Here is a 14609-nt window from a genome sequence, read left to right as displayed (position 1 = left end):
ACCCCATCACCTCCAGCTGCACAGGCTGAGGAGGGTGCACCTGCCTCAACGCAGGGGACCCAAAGCAGGCGTCAGCACTCCAGAGGACACCAGCCAAAGTTATCAAAGACAATAGGCTGTAGCGGTCAGCAGGCTTCCTCCACCCCTGCTGTGGATGTCGGGCATTCACCAAGACGTAGCGGTAGGGTTAGAAAGATTAAGAAACCTTGATGTCACTTTTGGGTCACGGGTGTTCACTCACTGTATACATCATGCACCTTTGTAAATACATTTGCTGTTCATGACAATGGTCTTGTCATTTGAATGCATCGTGTATATGCATCTATGTGGCCTCTTATTGTGGGGTGACCCAAGCTCCCACTCCACGATTGCCTCCCTTTGTGAACCTCACGTTCATGTGATGTCCAGCTGACTTATGTTAGTTACTTGCCCCTTGTCTAATGTCAGGAAGACCTGTCAATCTCTTTATTGAAAGTGACTGCAAATTGCGTTAGGAAATGATATTCATTCAAAGACACCATGAAGTTATTGTGCTCAATTGCATTGAAGGGTTACCACTCATGTTGTATGAACATACGAAATAGGAACAGAAGTAGGCAGTTCGGCCCCTTGAGCCCGCTCTGCCATTCAATAAGAAGATGGCTGATCTGTTTTGTGTTTCGAATTCCACATTCCCAGCTACCCCCCATAACCTTTGATTCCCTTGCCTAACAAGAATCTATCTAGCTCTTCCTTAAAAATATTCAATGACCCCGCCTCCACCGCATTCTGAGGCAGAGTTCCAAAGTCGCACAACCCTCTGAGTGAAAAAAATTTCTCCTCATCTCCGTCTAAAAGGACAACCCCTACTTTTAAAACAGTGCCCCCTAATGCTGGACTCACCACAAGAGGAAACATCCTTTCCACGTCCACTTGTCAAGACAGTTCAGGATATTATATACTCCAATAAATTTTTTAAAAATTCATTCACAGGAAGTGGGCTGCGCTGGCTGGGCCAGCATTTATTGCCCATCCCTAATTGCCCTTGAGAAGGTTCTGGTGAGCTGTCTTCTTGAACTGCTGAAGTCCATGTGGTGTAGGTACACCCACATTAGGAAGGGAGTTAGGCAGGGAGTTCCAGGATTTTGACCCAGCGACAGGGAAGGAACGACGAGATATTTAAAAGTCAGGATGGTGAGTGACTTGGAAAGGAACTTCCAGGTGATGGTGCTCCCATCTATCTGCTGCCCTTGTCCTTCTAGATGGTAGTGGTCGTGGGTTTGGAAGGTGCTGCCTATAGAGATTTGGTGAATTCCTGCAGTGCATCTTGTAAATGGTACACATGGCTGCTACTGTGCGTCAGTGGTGGAGGGAGTGAATGTTTGTGGATGTGGTGCCGATCCAGCAGGATGCTTTGTCCTGGATGATGTCAAGCTTCTTAAGTCTTGTGGGAGCTGCACTCATCCAGGCAAGTGGGGAGTATTCCATCACACTCCTGACTTGTGCCTTGTGGATGGTGGACAGGTGTTGGGGAGTCAGGAGGTGAGTTACTCATCGCAGGGTTCCAAGCCTCTGACCTGCTCTTATAACCACAATATTTATATGACTAGTCCAGTTCAGTTTCTGGTTAATGGAAACCCCCAGGATGTTGATAGTGAGGGGGATTCAGTGATGGTAATGCCATTGAGCGTCAAGGGGCGATGGTTGGATTCTCTCTCTTGTTGGAGATGGTCATTGCCTAGCACTTGTATGGCATGAATGTTACTTTCCACTTGTCAGCCCAAGCCTGGATATTGTCCAGGTCTTGCTGCATTTGGACATGGACTTTTTCAGTATCTGAGGAGTTGCGAATGGTGCTGAACATTGTGCAATCATCACCAAACATCCCTACTTCTGACCTTATGATGGAAGGAAGGTCATTGGTGAAGCAGCTGAAGATGGTTGGGCTGAGGACACCACCCTGAGGAACTCCTGAGCTGAGATGACTCAACTCCAACAACCGCAACTACAACCATCTTTCTTTGTGTTGGGTATGACTCCCATCAGCGGAGAGTTTGCCCCCTGATTCCCATTGTCTCCAGTCTTGCTAGGGTTACTTGATGCCACACTCAGACAAAGGCGGCCTTGATGTCAAGGGCAGTCACTCTCAACTCACCTTGGGAGTTCAGTTCTTTTGTCCATGTTTGAACCAAGTCACCCTTCACTCTTCTCTCCAGTGGAAACAAGCCCAGTCTGTCTAACCTTTGCTCATAAGACAACCCGCTCATTCCAGGTATCAATCTGGTAAACCTCCTCCGAACCTCCTCCAATGCATTATGTCCTTCCTTAAATTAGGAGACCAAAACTGCACACAATATTCGAGATGTGGTCTCACCAATGCCCTGTATAACTGAAGCATAACTGAAGCAATTCCTGAAGCATTCCATTAGCCTTCTTAATTACTTGTTGTACCTGCATACTAACTTTTTGTGACTCATGCACTAAAACACCTAGATCCCTCTGCATCTCAGAATCCTGCAGCCATTCTCCATTTAAGTAATACTCTGCTATTCTTCCTGACAAAGTGAACAACTTCACATTTTCCCACATTATACTCAATTGGCCGGATTTTTGCCCATTCACTCAACCTATCTATATTCGTCTGCAAACTCCTTATGTCCTCTTCACGACACACTTTCCTACCTATCTTTGTGTCTGAAAATTTAGCTAGCATGCCTTGAATCCCCTCATCTAAATCATTGATATAAATTGTAAAAAGTTGAGGCTCCAGCACAGACCCCTGCTGGACTCCACTTGTCACATCCTGCCAATGAGAAAAATACCTATTTATGCATACTCTCTGTTTTCTGTCCGCCAGCCAATCTTTTATCCATGCTAATATGTTATCCCCTACACCATGAGCTTTTATTTTCCGCAATAACCTTTGATGTGGCACCTTATCAAATGGCTTGTTTGTGCCAAAGCACAAGACCTGCAGCCATGATGGTCTCTCCAGCCATGTGCGCATCTCTGTGGCAGCAAGAAATGTCTCATTTAGGAGGCCACGACTGCATTAAATCTACTTGACACAGGCTTTGGGCTGGTGAGCTGCCTTTCACTTCCCAGAGCAGCTGCATACAGCTTTGACTGATGACCTTTTCAAAGATTAGGGCCTGGTGAAACATGAGGGTTGGAGGTCCAAGGCCCAATGCTGACATTGCTCTCAATGTTAGTTGTTGTGAAAGCCTTTTAGATAACTGGCATGCCACTAAGCGACAGCAGAAATGCGCCTGGGTACCCTTTCCTGCACTTTACTCCTCCTGAAACCTCATGGCTATGAGTGTGTCACGGGCACATCTTCCTCATCTTTGATCGCACCCTCATGAGGAAACTCCCCATCATCGCCCTCTTCAGGTTCCTGCACTTCCAGTTCTTCATCGTCCAAGGAGTTCTCAGCCTACTCCTTGACCTCCCCTTTGAAGCGCCAGGCTGTAAAGTGCACAACAAACCACAATGATGCAGGATATCCTCTCTGGAGAGTACTGAAGAGCCCTACCTGAGCGGCCCAAGCATTGGAAGTGCATCTTCAGGATGCCAATGGTGTGCTCCATGATGGATCCTGTCAAACTATGCATTGCGAAGTACCTTTCCTGTGAGGCACTTTAAGCACATGCATGGGTGTCATGAGCCATCATTTCAGTGGGTGCACCTTATCACCAAGCAGTTAGCCTTGTAAGCACCTCAACCCTTCAAATATCTGAGGCAGCTGGGGCTGCGTCAGGATGTCTTAGTCAGGGGAACTCGCAGAGTATCTGGCACAAACGTGCATGATGTGCTTCTGATGGTTGCACACCAGCTGAATGTTTAGTGAGTGGAACCTTTTCCTGTTAATGAACATCAGGGACTCTGACAGCTCTTATAGAGCTCTGAAAGCCACATGTGTGAAAATTGATTGCACCCTGTACTCTAAGGAAGCCAGAGATTCCTGTGAAACCCAGAAATCTAGCAGCCTGGCTGGCTTCATCCAGTGTGGACTTCACATAATGATGAGCCTCACTGTAGAGGGCATCTGTCACCTCCTTGATACATTTATGTGCTGATGACTGAGAGATGCCACTTAGGTTCCCTGTGGATCCCTGGAACGACTCGCTGGCAAAAACATTGAGTGCGACAATAATCTTCACGGACACTGGCAGGTGATGTCCTCTCCGTCCATATGGCTTTAGTTCCTCCTGCAGAATATGGCAGATATGAGCTATCACATCTCTTGACAAGCCTAGATGTGTGCAGCATTGTCTCTTGCTCATCTCCAGATAGGAACGGCGTCTTTGGTAGACCCTTGGTCATGTGAGTCACCTCCGTGGGATGGGTCTGACCTCTTCATCCTCAGGTTCTTGCTGCGGCTCCCTTGGACCATGTTCCTTAGGCCGGGCCTCTTCTCGAAGCCGTGCAGCGCAGCGCCAGGCCCTTCTTCCCCTCCTCAATTGGATTACTGCCATCAAGAAGGCAGCATTGAGCGCAGGCTTCATTACTCGATCCCCCTTCTCCCGGTGGACAGATAGATGCAACAGATTAATGAGTAATGGGTAATGATAGTAGAGCTCCCAGTCGCAACCAGGAAGTCAATGTTATTCCCTAGTGTTCGTCTGCACTACTTGCCATTCCCTGATCTAGTGTTCCAGCTGAGGCACAACCTCATAGATCTAGGTGACGAAGATGCCACCCCAGCTACTTGACATCTTAATCACAGAGAGGTTGGATGAGGCTTGAGTGCCTCCAGGATATGTTCAACCTTATCTAATGCCACTCCTAGTATGTCTGATCTGGTGTACTGATTTATGCCTAACCTGCACTTTTGAAATGACTGGATGTCCTTTGGCCTGTTAGCTATGCCAACTGCAGAAAGCGCCTTAGAGGCTTTCATTGATCATCTTGCAGATATCCAGCAGCTGTGCTCCTTTCATGGTTGGCTACATCTTCCATTCTCACATTCCTATCTGTTAATGCTCAAATTGATCAACTTCATTGTGAACCCAATGACTCTGCAGTCTCAAGTTAAAGCGCTTCAAATGGCAGTGGCTCCAATTGCACCTTCTCAACAAACTCTTCCTGAGTTCTATCAACTCAGACTCTATTTCCATGTTGTTACTTTAAGCAGTGTGAGGGTGCTCCCTGTCAGGGTCCCTGAATCCAGTCATGGGCTCCTCCCACACTCCCTCAGCCCCCTCCCTTGCAGATTCTTTTCCAGTTTTGATTTTAAATTGCATCATAACTTTAGGGTCTCAAGATGGTGGTGCTGCATTTTTACTTTGAGACCAGCTTCGACATTCCACCTGTCAGAGTTCGGGTCCACCTGCTCTTCCTGAAGCCTGCAGATGTGCAGGTAGAATTCCCTCCCATGATTCTCCTGCCTCTCCCAGTAACCCTGGATCCCATTGTCATTCTAGTGGATATTCCTGTGCTCCCTCTGAACCCATGACTGATGATGTTCCCATTCCCCATGTGGATCTCACTCTCCCCATTGTGATGCTGTGTGGACGGTCATGTACAGAGGTGACCCCCACCTCCCCACCGGCAGGAGAGTTTTGGGTATGCCCGCTTTATTACGTTTCCCCCACTTACAGGCTGCAGGTGCCTTCACTGACCATAACCATCCCAGCTGCAGTCCAGTACCAAGCCAGACACCCCTATCACCATGCCCTGCACACCAAGTTGTGCCTGATCCTCACTGAGCACACAGTCCTTGCCCTTCCCTGGAGCAGGAACATGACGTGTATGCCATGCATGGCCCACAGAGCCCCAGAGCTGACTTTAATCTCTCACCCTGACTATGAGGTCCACAGAGCCACAGGACTGCCTTTAATCTCTCACCCCAGCTTCTTGGCATCAGTCCAGGGACAATGGCTATCTTTCACTCAGCTCTCTGGCTCCTTAATGAATGACCACCCTTCTCCCCACTCCATAAGTCTCTGTGCAACCCATCCCTTTTGTGCCACACTAACCACCCACCCCCGACTTTCATTCCCTAGAGTCTGCATGCATCCCCTCTCCTTCATGCAAATCGAATCCTATCCACCCACTTATGTGTCTGCGTCCTACTGTTCCATGTTGGGCTCCAGCTTCCCCACCCCAATCTTCCCTCTGCCTACCATCGTTCCCCCTCACCCAACCCTCCCAAACCCCCTTCACCATCATGTCTCTGCCATCGTCTTCCCCCTTCTAACCCTACTAAACACCCTTCACCCTCATGTCTCTGTTATCTCCGCCACCCCCCAACCTTCCCAAACTCCCTTCACCCTCATGTTGCTGTCCTCTTCATGCCCCCAACCTTCCTAAACCCCGTTCACCCTAATTTCTCTGTCATCTTTCATCCCTTGGTCACCATGCTGGTCTCTGTTTTAAAGTGCAGTCCTGCCTGAAACTCGCAGCAAACAATGCTGTCCTGCTGGAGTAGCATAGCAACCGTGGTGAGCAGCCCAGCCCAACGCCCAAGGCAACCACGGTGAACAGCCAAGCTCAACACCCGAGGCAGCCACGGTGAACAGCCAAGCTCAACACCCGAGGCAGCCACGGTGAACAGCCAAGCTCAACACCCAAGGCAGCCATGGGGAGCAGCCCAACCATACACCCCCACCACTGTGGGCTAACACTGGCACCGCTGAGGAACTGGAGCAGTGCTGTTGCAGGTAGGCTTTGAATGTTGCACTCACCTCGAAGTCACAACTGAAGTGAGGGTGGACAGCTGGATGCCATTTATATCTGGTCATGATTTAGGCCTGTCGAATTTCCTGCTGATGTGGCACGTAGTTGGGGGGGGGGGGGGGGGGGGGGGGAACATGGTTCTGACGAGTTGCGTTTTTAATGAGTATTAATGACATGTGAATGCATGCACATGGCATTCCCGACATGCATCAATGGGAAAGCTGACCCACCATCATCCTGCCATGACAGCGGCGAGGGGAAAAATTCTGACTCGTTTTTCCACCGGTGGGAATTCGACTTTTTGCCTTACTCCGAATTTTCCACTCCTGCCCACCACAAAACCCATCACTGGTGGGACTGGAAAATTCCGTCCAATGTCTTTCCATAATTCTGTTGCAAATATATAAACCAGAACTATCAGACTCACAACCTACTACCTCAGTGCTGCCAAACTTGTGCATTCACCCCTCTAGTGCTGACAGGAAACCCCCAGTGAGTCCAATCCCTCTTTCTATCCTTGCTTTGACAAGTGCATGGTTTTATTCCACCTCCCATGATTTATCTCGGCATCACATTTTCTTATTTTTAGATTTCTTACATCAAAATTCAGAGTGAGAAGAAGTGGAAGACAAAGGGAGTGGGTGGAAAGCAAACAGATAATTACAGGAAGAAAGTTATTTTTTGTTCACAAGCTAAGTCATTGGAGAACAACTTTATTTTAATACATTGCAATGAATGTAGTATGACTTACCTGATATTATAAAATAATGTATCTTCCTACTTATCATCAATAAAGCCATAGTAGAGCTCCCAGAACACAAAAGAAATAGAATAATAATGTTCATCAGTTAAATCACCTTAATAAGCATGGCTGATAATTCTGTTCATAGTGAGCTAGGAATCATACCCAACCTAAACACTGGATGGAATTCTTGTAGTACGGTGGTTTAAGATTCTTCTATAACATCAGCTTTTAGAAGAAGATCTCTACTGAGGTCTCAAGACTTTATGTTGTTAATCCCTTTGTTGTAAAAATTGTGATATCTGGACTTCTCTGATGTGCTCTTAGATCAAATCAAACAATATCTCACAGCCTTTCTGTTAATGTAGAGGATTATAACAATTTTTTTCCTTTTATGTAATAATCTGACAATCATTCAATCTTAAACAAATGAAACAGACTTCACCAAAAAGAATATATATAATTATCTGCTCAGATACAAAAAAGGGACTTGCATGCAGTAGACATATGAATTTGTTAGTTAACTAGATGATCCTGCATCCATCATGACCACTGAAAGAGATAAAAGGATTCTTTGTGATGGAAAATTCAGATACCAACCAAAATTTAAATCAATGAACCAAACTGATCCAGCATCAAATACATAATTTGAAAGTTCAAGACAAGGAAATAATCAATATAGCCTCTGTTATGACAAGGAACATGACTCAGAGGGAAAATTATGAAGATTGAAAAGAAAAGAAAAAAATAAGTATCTCTTTCTTGTCAGTCAAAATGCATTCTTGTGGACACTCTGCGTGGCCATATATCCATCTTTGGGAACTGTCATTAAGTTGTACAGGGAATGAATCCTAAATCCTAGTTCTGTTTATGGATTTCAGCACTAATCTTTAACCTGTCAGGACCGAGTTATTTATGACTTTTTGACTAATTCTGCTTCTTCCTATATTCACTTTCTTAGAACTGCTAAACCTTTTTTTTTTAGAAATAATTGAAGCTATTTTGATTTATTTCATAGTTTCTTCCAGTTCACTTAGTTCTACAGTTTCTCCTAACCATTGGGTTACTGCGTTTCACTAACTCACACCAAGTCCGTTGCTTAGTTCTGCAAATTTCTGCAGTTCCTTTGTCACTCTTAGTTTTGAATGCCTCTACACCTCTGACTTCTAGGCTTGGCTTTATGAGTTTCGATGACCCTCTCTGTTTGGTAGGTTTGCCCACCATTCACCACTTCTCCTGATGCAGTTTATTGCCTCTTGTTTTGTGAATCTCTGCACTCCTATTATGCTTTTAGATCTTGCATGAATTGTGATATTGTTTTTCTACCTCCATACTCCATCAGTGGTTTTTCCACTTCAAAATAATTTATTGTGTGAAACACTTTAGCTTTGCTTTTGAGAGACATGATAAAGTGCTATGTAGATGCAAGTTATTTCTTACTAACTGCATTTCTTACTTTACAGACTTTAGGGGTGGACATCCTACTGAGTACTATTGCATTCCTTACCAGAATATTCACTGGTATGTACAGATAGTGAATGGGTGGATACTTGTAAATCTCCGAAGAAAGGCTTTTGCTAATATCTCAACACCATCATCCATGCTTCCAAGTTTAGCTTCTGTAAAAATACACACACACAGTAGTTCATCTCGTAAAGCATTTTAGACAAGGAGTCAAGATCAAGTATGGCTTTGAAATTAAGTGGTTTGGTCCAGTGTATGCAGATACAATTCAGTTGCAAATTTAAAGACATTCATTCTATCCTTATTTTGTTAAATTTCCATTGAAAACCCCTGTTTATATTTATCCATAGTGAATGACAGGATATATATTTAAAAGTAACGTGAAGTTACCCAGAGTTAGAAAGTACAGATTTTTCTCTCCTTCCGTCTGCATGTTAAAACCACCTGCTGTTGACTATTTAGCAGTTATTTTCACCCACTGCATTTTCACCCTTGTATTTCTTTAGTCTAGAGACTCAACATTATTCAGATACAATATTCAGCATTTCTGCTAAGTTGGATTTGTTTTGTGGATAAACTGATTGCAGAATAGTGATAATGCTACTGGGCTAGTAATTCAGAGACCCAGGCTAATGCTTTGGGAACACGCGTTCAAATCTCACTATGGCAGCTGGGGATTTAAATTCAATTAATAAATAAATTTGGATTAAAAATTAAAGCTAGTCTCAGTAATAGTGACCATAAAACTACTGATAAAAACCCATGTGGTTTGCTAAAGCCCTCCAGGGGAGGAATCCGCCATCTTTACTTGGTCTGGACTACGTGACTCCATACTCAGCAATGTGGCTGAATCTTAACTGCCCTCTGAAATAGCAAGCCAGTTAGTTCAAGGGCAATTAGGGATGGGCAACAAATCCTGGCCTTGCCAGCGGCGCCCACCTCCCTTGAATGAATAGAAAAAAGTTTATTTTTATCAAACGTAGGACCAATTTGTACACATTTTTATCTGTGTAGTGTAGTAACTATTCTTTTTATTTATACCATTTACCTTCTGAAGCAATAGTTTATTAATAGATTAGCATAAGATTATCTAAATAATGATTAGATGGATTCACATAATTATGAACAAGTATATAAAACCATATCTATAACTCAAAGGTAAATATTCATTAATTGTGCACATTTATCACCATGAAAGTCATTTCTATAATTTTGATTTCACTGTTTTTAATGATCAGAATTGCAATTTTTCCCTAACATTGAAAATAATTACCATTTTGAAGAAACAACCTAAAACAATGAAACCCATATCTAAATAGAGGCTGAAAACTGTTGAAAGAAAGCAATTCCAAATTCAGTGAACCTTCTCTTCTGTGGCCTGTCCCTGCTTGGGTGGCATTGGAGACAGAGTGGAAGTGTTTACTGGCATTCCTGCAACTCGCTGCATTTGGTGGGCACCACAGTGAACAGAGTGGATAAAAGTAATATTTTAAGTAATTGTGTCAGCTGTGGTTCGGTTGGTAGCATTCCTGCCTCTGAGTCACACAGTTCATGTCCCAATATGCCTTCTTCAGAACAGAAGAATACATGAATTTGCAGGAAAATCAGAGTCCCACCATCTCATGGGCTTTCAGTGGAATTGAAGTAGTGGAAATTGAGAAAGTATGAGCACTGGGCTAGGCTGGTGTTGGCGAAAAAAGGTGAAACGTCAGGAAAGAACAGACTGGGTTGGAGAAGGACTAGATGGGTGGTCAAAATCAGAAACTGGACAGATGGAGGAATGACAATGCTGAGGCCACAATCAGAGCAGCCATGATCTTATTGAATGGCAGGAGAAGCTTGAGGGACCGAATTGCCTACTCCTCCTAATGTGATTTTTTAAGCTGCGTCCTGGACTATGGTTAATTATGGATGGATGGAACCTCCCTTGAGGACTATGGCTAATTATGGATGGGTGGGACCTCCTTTAAGCCTATAGCTAATTATGTATGGATGGATTGATGAATGGGGGACCCCCCCCCCTACCTGGGACAACCTAGTATCCGCTTCCGGGCTTCATCTCAGAAGAGGACAGAGTCAACCTCCAAAAGGCGGGAAGAAGCAAGCTGAATTCTCGCGAGATCTGACACCCCCCCCCCCACCACCTCAGGGAACGCTCACGTCAGCCTTGGCCCCGCCCCTCCGCCCGGCCTACGTCACCACGCCGTTGTGCGTGTGACGTAGAGGCGCCGTGTGTCACGCCGTCACCCGCGCAGCGCTGTGCGTGACATTCTGATGTTGGTGCCACCAACATGGCGGACCCGAGAGAGCAGGAGGATCTGTGCGTCTCCAGATGCACAGGCTCACCGCACACGGTAGGTCTGGCAAGTCCGCCGCCTTCACTTTCCCAACCGCTGGGCGCCATTATTCTGATATCTTTTTTGAGCGGTTTGGGGAAAAAAATATAAAACAAATCTCAAGCCAAGACATGGATATAGAGGGGGAAGTGCATTGAGGCGAGTGGTCTGCCGGGGAGAGAGATGGAGGAATGGGGGGGGGTCACTTGTCAGTCCATCAGAGGCACAAACACACACACAAACAAACACACATGCGACGCCTTCGGTGTCGAGAGAGAAGGCTCCAATCCCACCCCCTCCCCCCTAAGTTTGAATCCGCGTAGTTGCATTATTTACTCCTGTGAGGTGTGAAGCGCTTTGCTGGCTGCATCTTCTTGCAAATTTAAAATATTGACTAAGTGGCGGGAGGGCTCTGAGTCTTTTGCAGCTTTTATTTTATATATCTTGTAAAATGACACAAGGTGGAACTTTGTGGGGCTTTCGATATCGCGATAGTGACTTAGTGTGGCCCATGCTTAGTGGTCCTGCTTTTGTCTGGGAGAGAGAGAGGGAGAAGGATTTTTTTCTCAAGCCCCAGCACATTGTTTTGAAATACAGAAATCTGTACAATGCCCATTTTATTTTACAGCTCACTCATGATATTTGCTAAGATGCGTGTACATTTGGATCAAAACTTTAAAAGGAGGAAAACTTTAGTCTGTATATCATTCAATTTTTACCGAAACTTTGGTTGTTTTTATAAGGTAGTTGAATGCTATTGTACTTAAGCATCTGTGTCTTTTAATTGTGGGAAATCTATTCTCAGATAAGAACGTTCTGTATTTGTGGCGATAGTTTGGATAAATGCAATTTTGGGTTTTCAACTATTTGACAGTGGCCCCCATAAGTGGACCTTTTTCTCCACGGTACCACAGCTGTACTGTGTACTTGCCCTGTAATCTTCCCTTTCACAATGGTGGAAATCAAGGATTAACAATTATGTGTAATAATTTTGCTGGATTAAAAAGTCTTCTACTGCTAAGTGACTGCCTTCCTGAGTGGCATGTTAAATATAAATAGGGTTTTAGAGAGAAATTTAATATTACTTTTGTAAATGTAATTGATAATGTGGCATATGCAAAGTGTGAATATGTTTATGCAAGCGTGAATCCCAATAGATTTATCTCAATAATTGTTTGCAGTAATTATTCAATTTACAAGTAGCCAGATATATATGTTTATTAGCCAAAGTGTTAGTAAACACATGCAATTATCTTCTTTAGATGTTAAGAAATTTGAATTTATGTGGTCTTTAGAAATATCTAATCAATTAAGCAAGCTTCATCTAGGATCAAAAATCCCCCTCTACAAGGAAATTAACACTTTTGATTTTTTGAGCAAACTGCTCTTTAAAATTAAATGTACCGTAATTTTGGTGTATACTTTGCAATTAATGTAGCTCTGTATTTCTAATATTCAGTTCCCATATCTAAAGTTTAAATAATTTGTTCATAGTAAAATAAAGAAAAAACTTGAATTTATGTTGTGCCTTTCATGACCTCAGGATGTTCCAGAGCACTTTACAGCCAATTAAATACTTTCTGAAGTGTAGTCACTGCTGTGGAAAATGTGGCAGCCAGTGTACCGCAAGCAGTGTGATGTTGATCAGATAGCCTGCTTTAGTGATGTTGATTGAGGGATAAATGTTGGCCAGGACGTCGGGAGAAATTCTCTGCTCCTCTTCAAAAAGTATTAATGTTTTATGCCCACCTGAGAGAGCAAATGGAACTTAGGTTAAACATTTTATCTGTGAGGTCGTCCTGAAATATCCACCTAAATTATGCGCTTAAATCTGTGGAGTGTGTGGGGCTCATGTGCTTCTGGGGGGGAAAAAACCTTTGTATATGATGTGGCGACGGTTCCTTTAAGAACTAAATTTCTTTGAAAGATTTCTGGAAAAAAAGCAGCTTGCTTCCACTAAATAATCATGTGACCAAGCTGCCTGGGAGATAACCAATAAGGAAAAAGGTCAACCAGCAGTTAATTACCTGGGTGAGTTGGCCCCTGCATGTGGCTCTGTTCAAGTAGTTTGGTTTTTTGGTTTAGAACAAGCTGGAGAGAGGAAACATCCCTTTAATGCAGAGTTCAATTGAAATTCTGTGTGTTGGCTAGAAGAGTTTGAAACTCATGTTAATTGAAGGACTCCTAACTGTTAGTTGAAGGACTCCTAACAGTGAGTTGAAATTCTAGGCTGAGGAGAGAGAGTAGGTTTAGATGCAGGACTCCGGAGATAAAAAATACTAGAACCAGGAGACTCAAGGTGGCCACATTTAAGACGGTAGCGGTAACTGTGTTGAACTGGAAATCTACAACTGTGGGGCAATTGGAGGAGACTTGAAGGGACAGCCTTACCTGAAGTTAATGGAAATCCCGAGAAATCTTAGCTGCTGTCCAAATCTTTGAAACAGTACTCGGATCAAGTGGTTAATCTACTAATTTCTGATAAATTCCTAACTTGAGTTATTGGGTGCGTAAATCAAATGGGTTAGAAAGTTCAGTTTAAAATACAAGCACCTATGTTCATTGTACTGTTAATATCTTTAACATAACTGTTTAAGATTGTCACTAATTACACTATCTTTGATTTTGGTGCAGCAAAATTCTTTTGATTTAATTCGTGAACCCTGTGACTTAATTCTTTTAGCAAATACCTGGGTTTTAGGATTCTAAGGACAATGTTACTGGCCTCTACCGAGATCATGATGGATGGGTTTGGAACTCGGATGCAAAAGTGCCCCTACTGATCCTCAGTTGACACCTGTATACTCTGATCAACAAACAGAAAGTGTGCTTGTTATGAAATGAAATAGTTGAAAACGTGACAAGGCTAGACAATTGCATTCATGATTAGGCTGAATATGAACTAATTTTTGGCTTTGGTGAGACTGGAAAGCAAAGCAACTCACTAATTTGCAAAAGACAACCATTTGTTTGCTCTTTCATGCTGACCATTTCTTTTTTTGCATTCTCGATAGTTTAATTTAATGTAATGCAGCTTTTAGAAATGTAGAAAATTCACAGCACAGAAAGAAGCCATTAAGCCCATTGTCTCTGTGCTGGCTGAAAAAGAGCTAAGCAGCCTAATCCCACTCTCCAGCTCTTGGTCTGCAGCCCTGTAGATTATAACACTTCAAGTGCATATCCAAGTAGTTTTTAAAAATTGAATGAGGTTTCCTGTCTTTACCACTCTTTCAGGCAATAAGTTCCATTTTCACACCACCCTTTGAGTTAAAGGATTTCTTCCCAACTCATCTCTAATCCTTCTACCAATTACTTTAAATTTAACGATCCTTAGTTGTTAACCTTTCTGCAAAGGGAAATAGGTCCTTCCTGTCCACACTAACCAGGGCCCCTCAATTTTATGCACC

At 43.7% G+C, this 14609-nt stretch overlaps 1 protein-coding gene across 6 annotated transcripts in view; it reads left to right on the top strand.

The window, feature by feature from the left end:
* Positions 1 to 11097: 11097 nt before the first annotated feature.
* zmym4.1 (zinc finger MYM-type containing 4, tandem duplicate 1) overlaps positions 11098 to 14609 on the top strand; it is a 105121-nt gene continuing 101609 nt past the window's right edge. For 5 of the 6 annotated variants that reach the window (XM_078566983.1, XM_078566986.1, XM_078566984.1 and 2 more), the window contains exon 1: positions 11098 to 11220. In XM_078566983.1, the coding sequence (XP_078423109.1) occupies positions 11158 to 11220 (63 nt within the window). In that variant the 5' untranslated portion in view covers positions 11098 to 11157. The remainder of the gene's footprint in view (positions 11221 to 14609) is intronic. The other variant, XM_078566987.1, reaches the window with a different exon arrangement.

The sequence above is a fragment of the Cetorhinus maximus genome, chromosome 21 (assembly GCF_964194155.1).
Source record: "Cetorhinus maximus chromosome 21, sCetMax3.hap1.1, whole genome shotgun sequence".
Classification (NCBI taxonomy): domain Eukaryota; kingdom Metazoa; phylum Chordata; class Chondrichthyes; order Lamniformes; family Cetorhinidae; genus Cetorhinus; species Cetorhinus maximus.
This window is presented reverse-complemented; position numbering and strand designations above follow the sequence as displayed.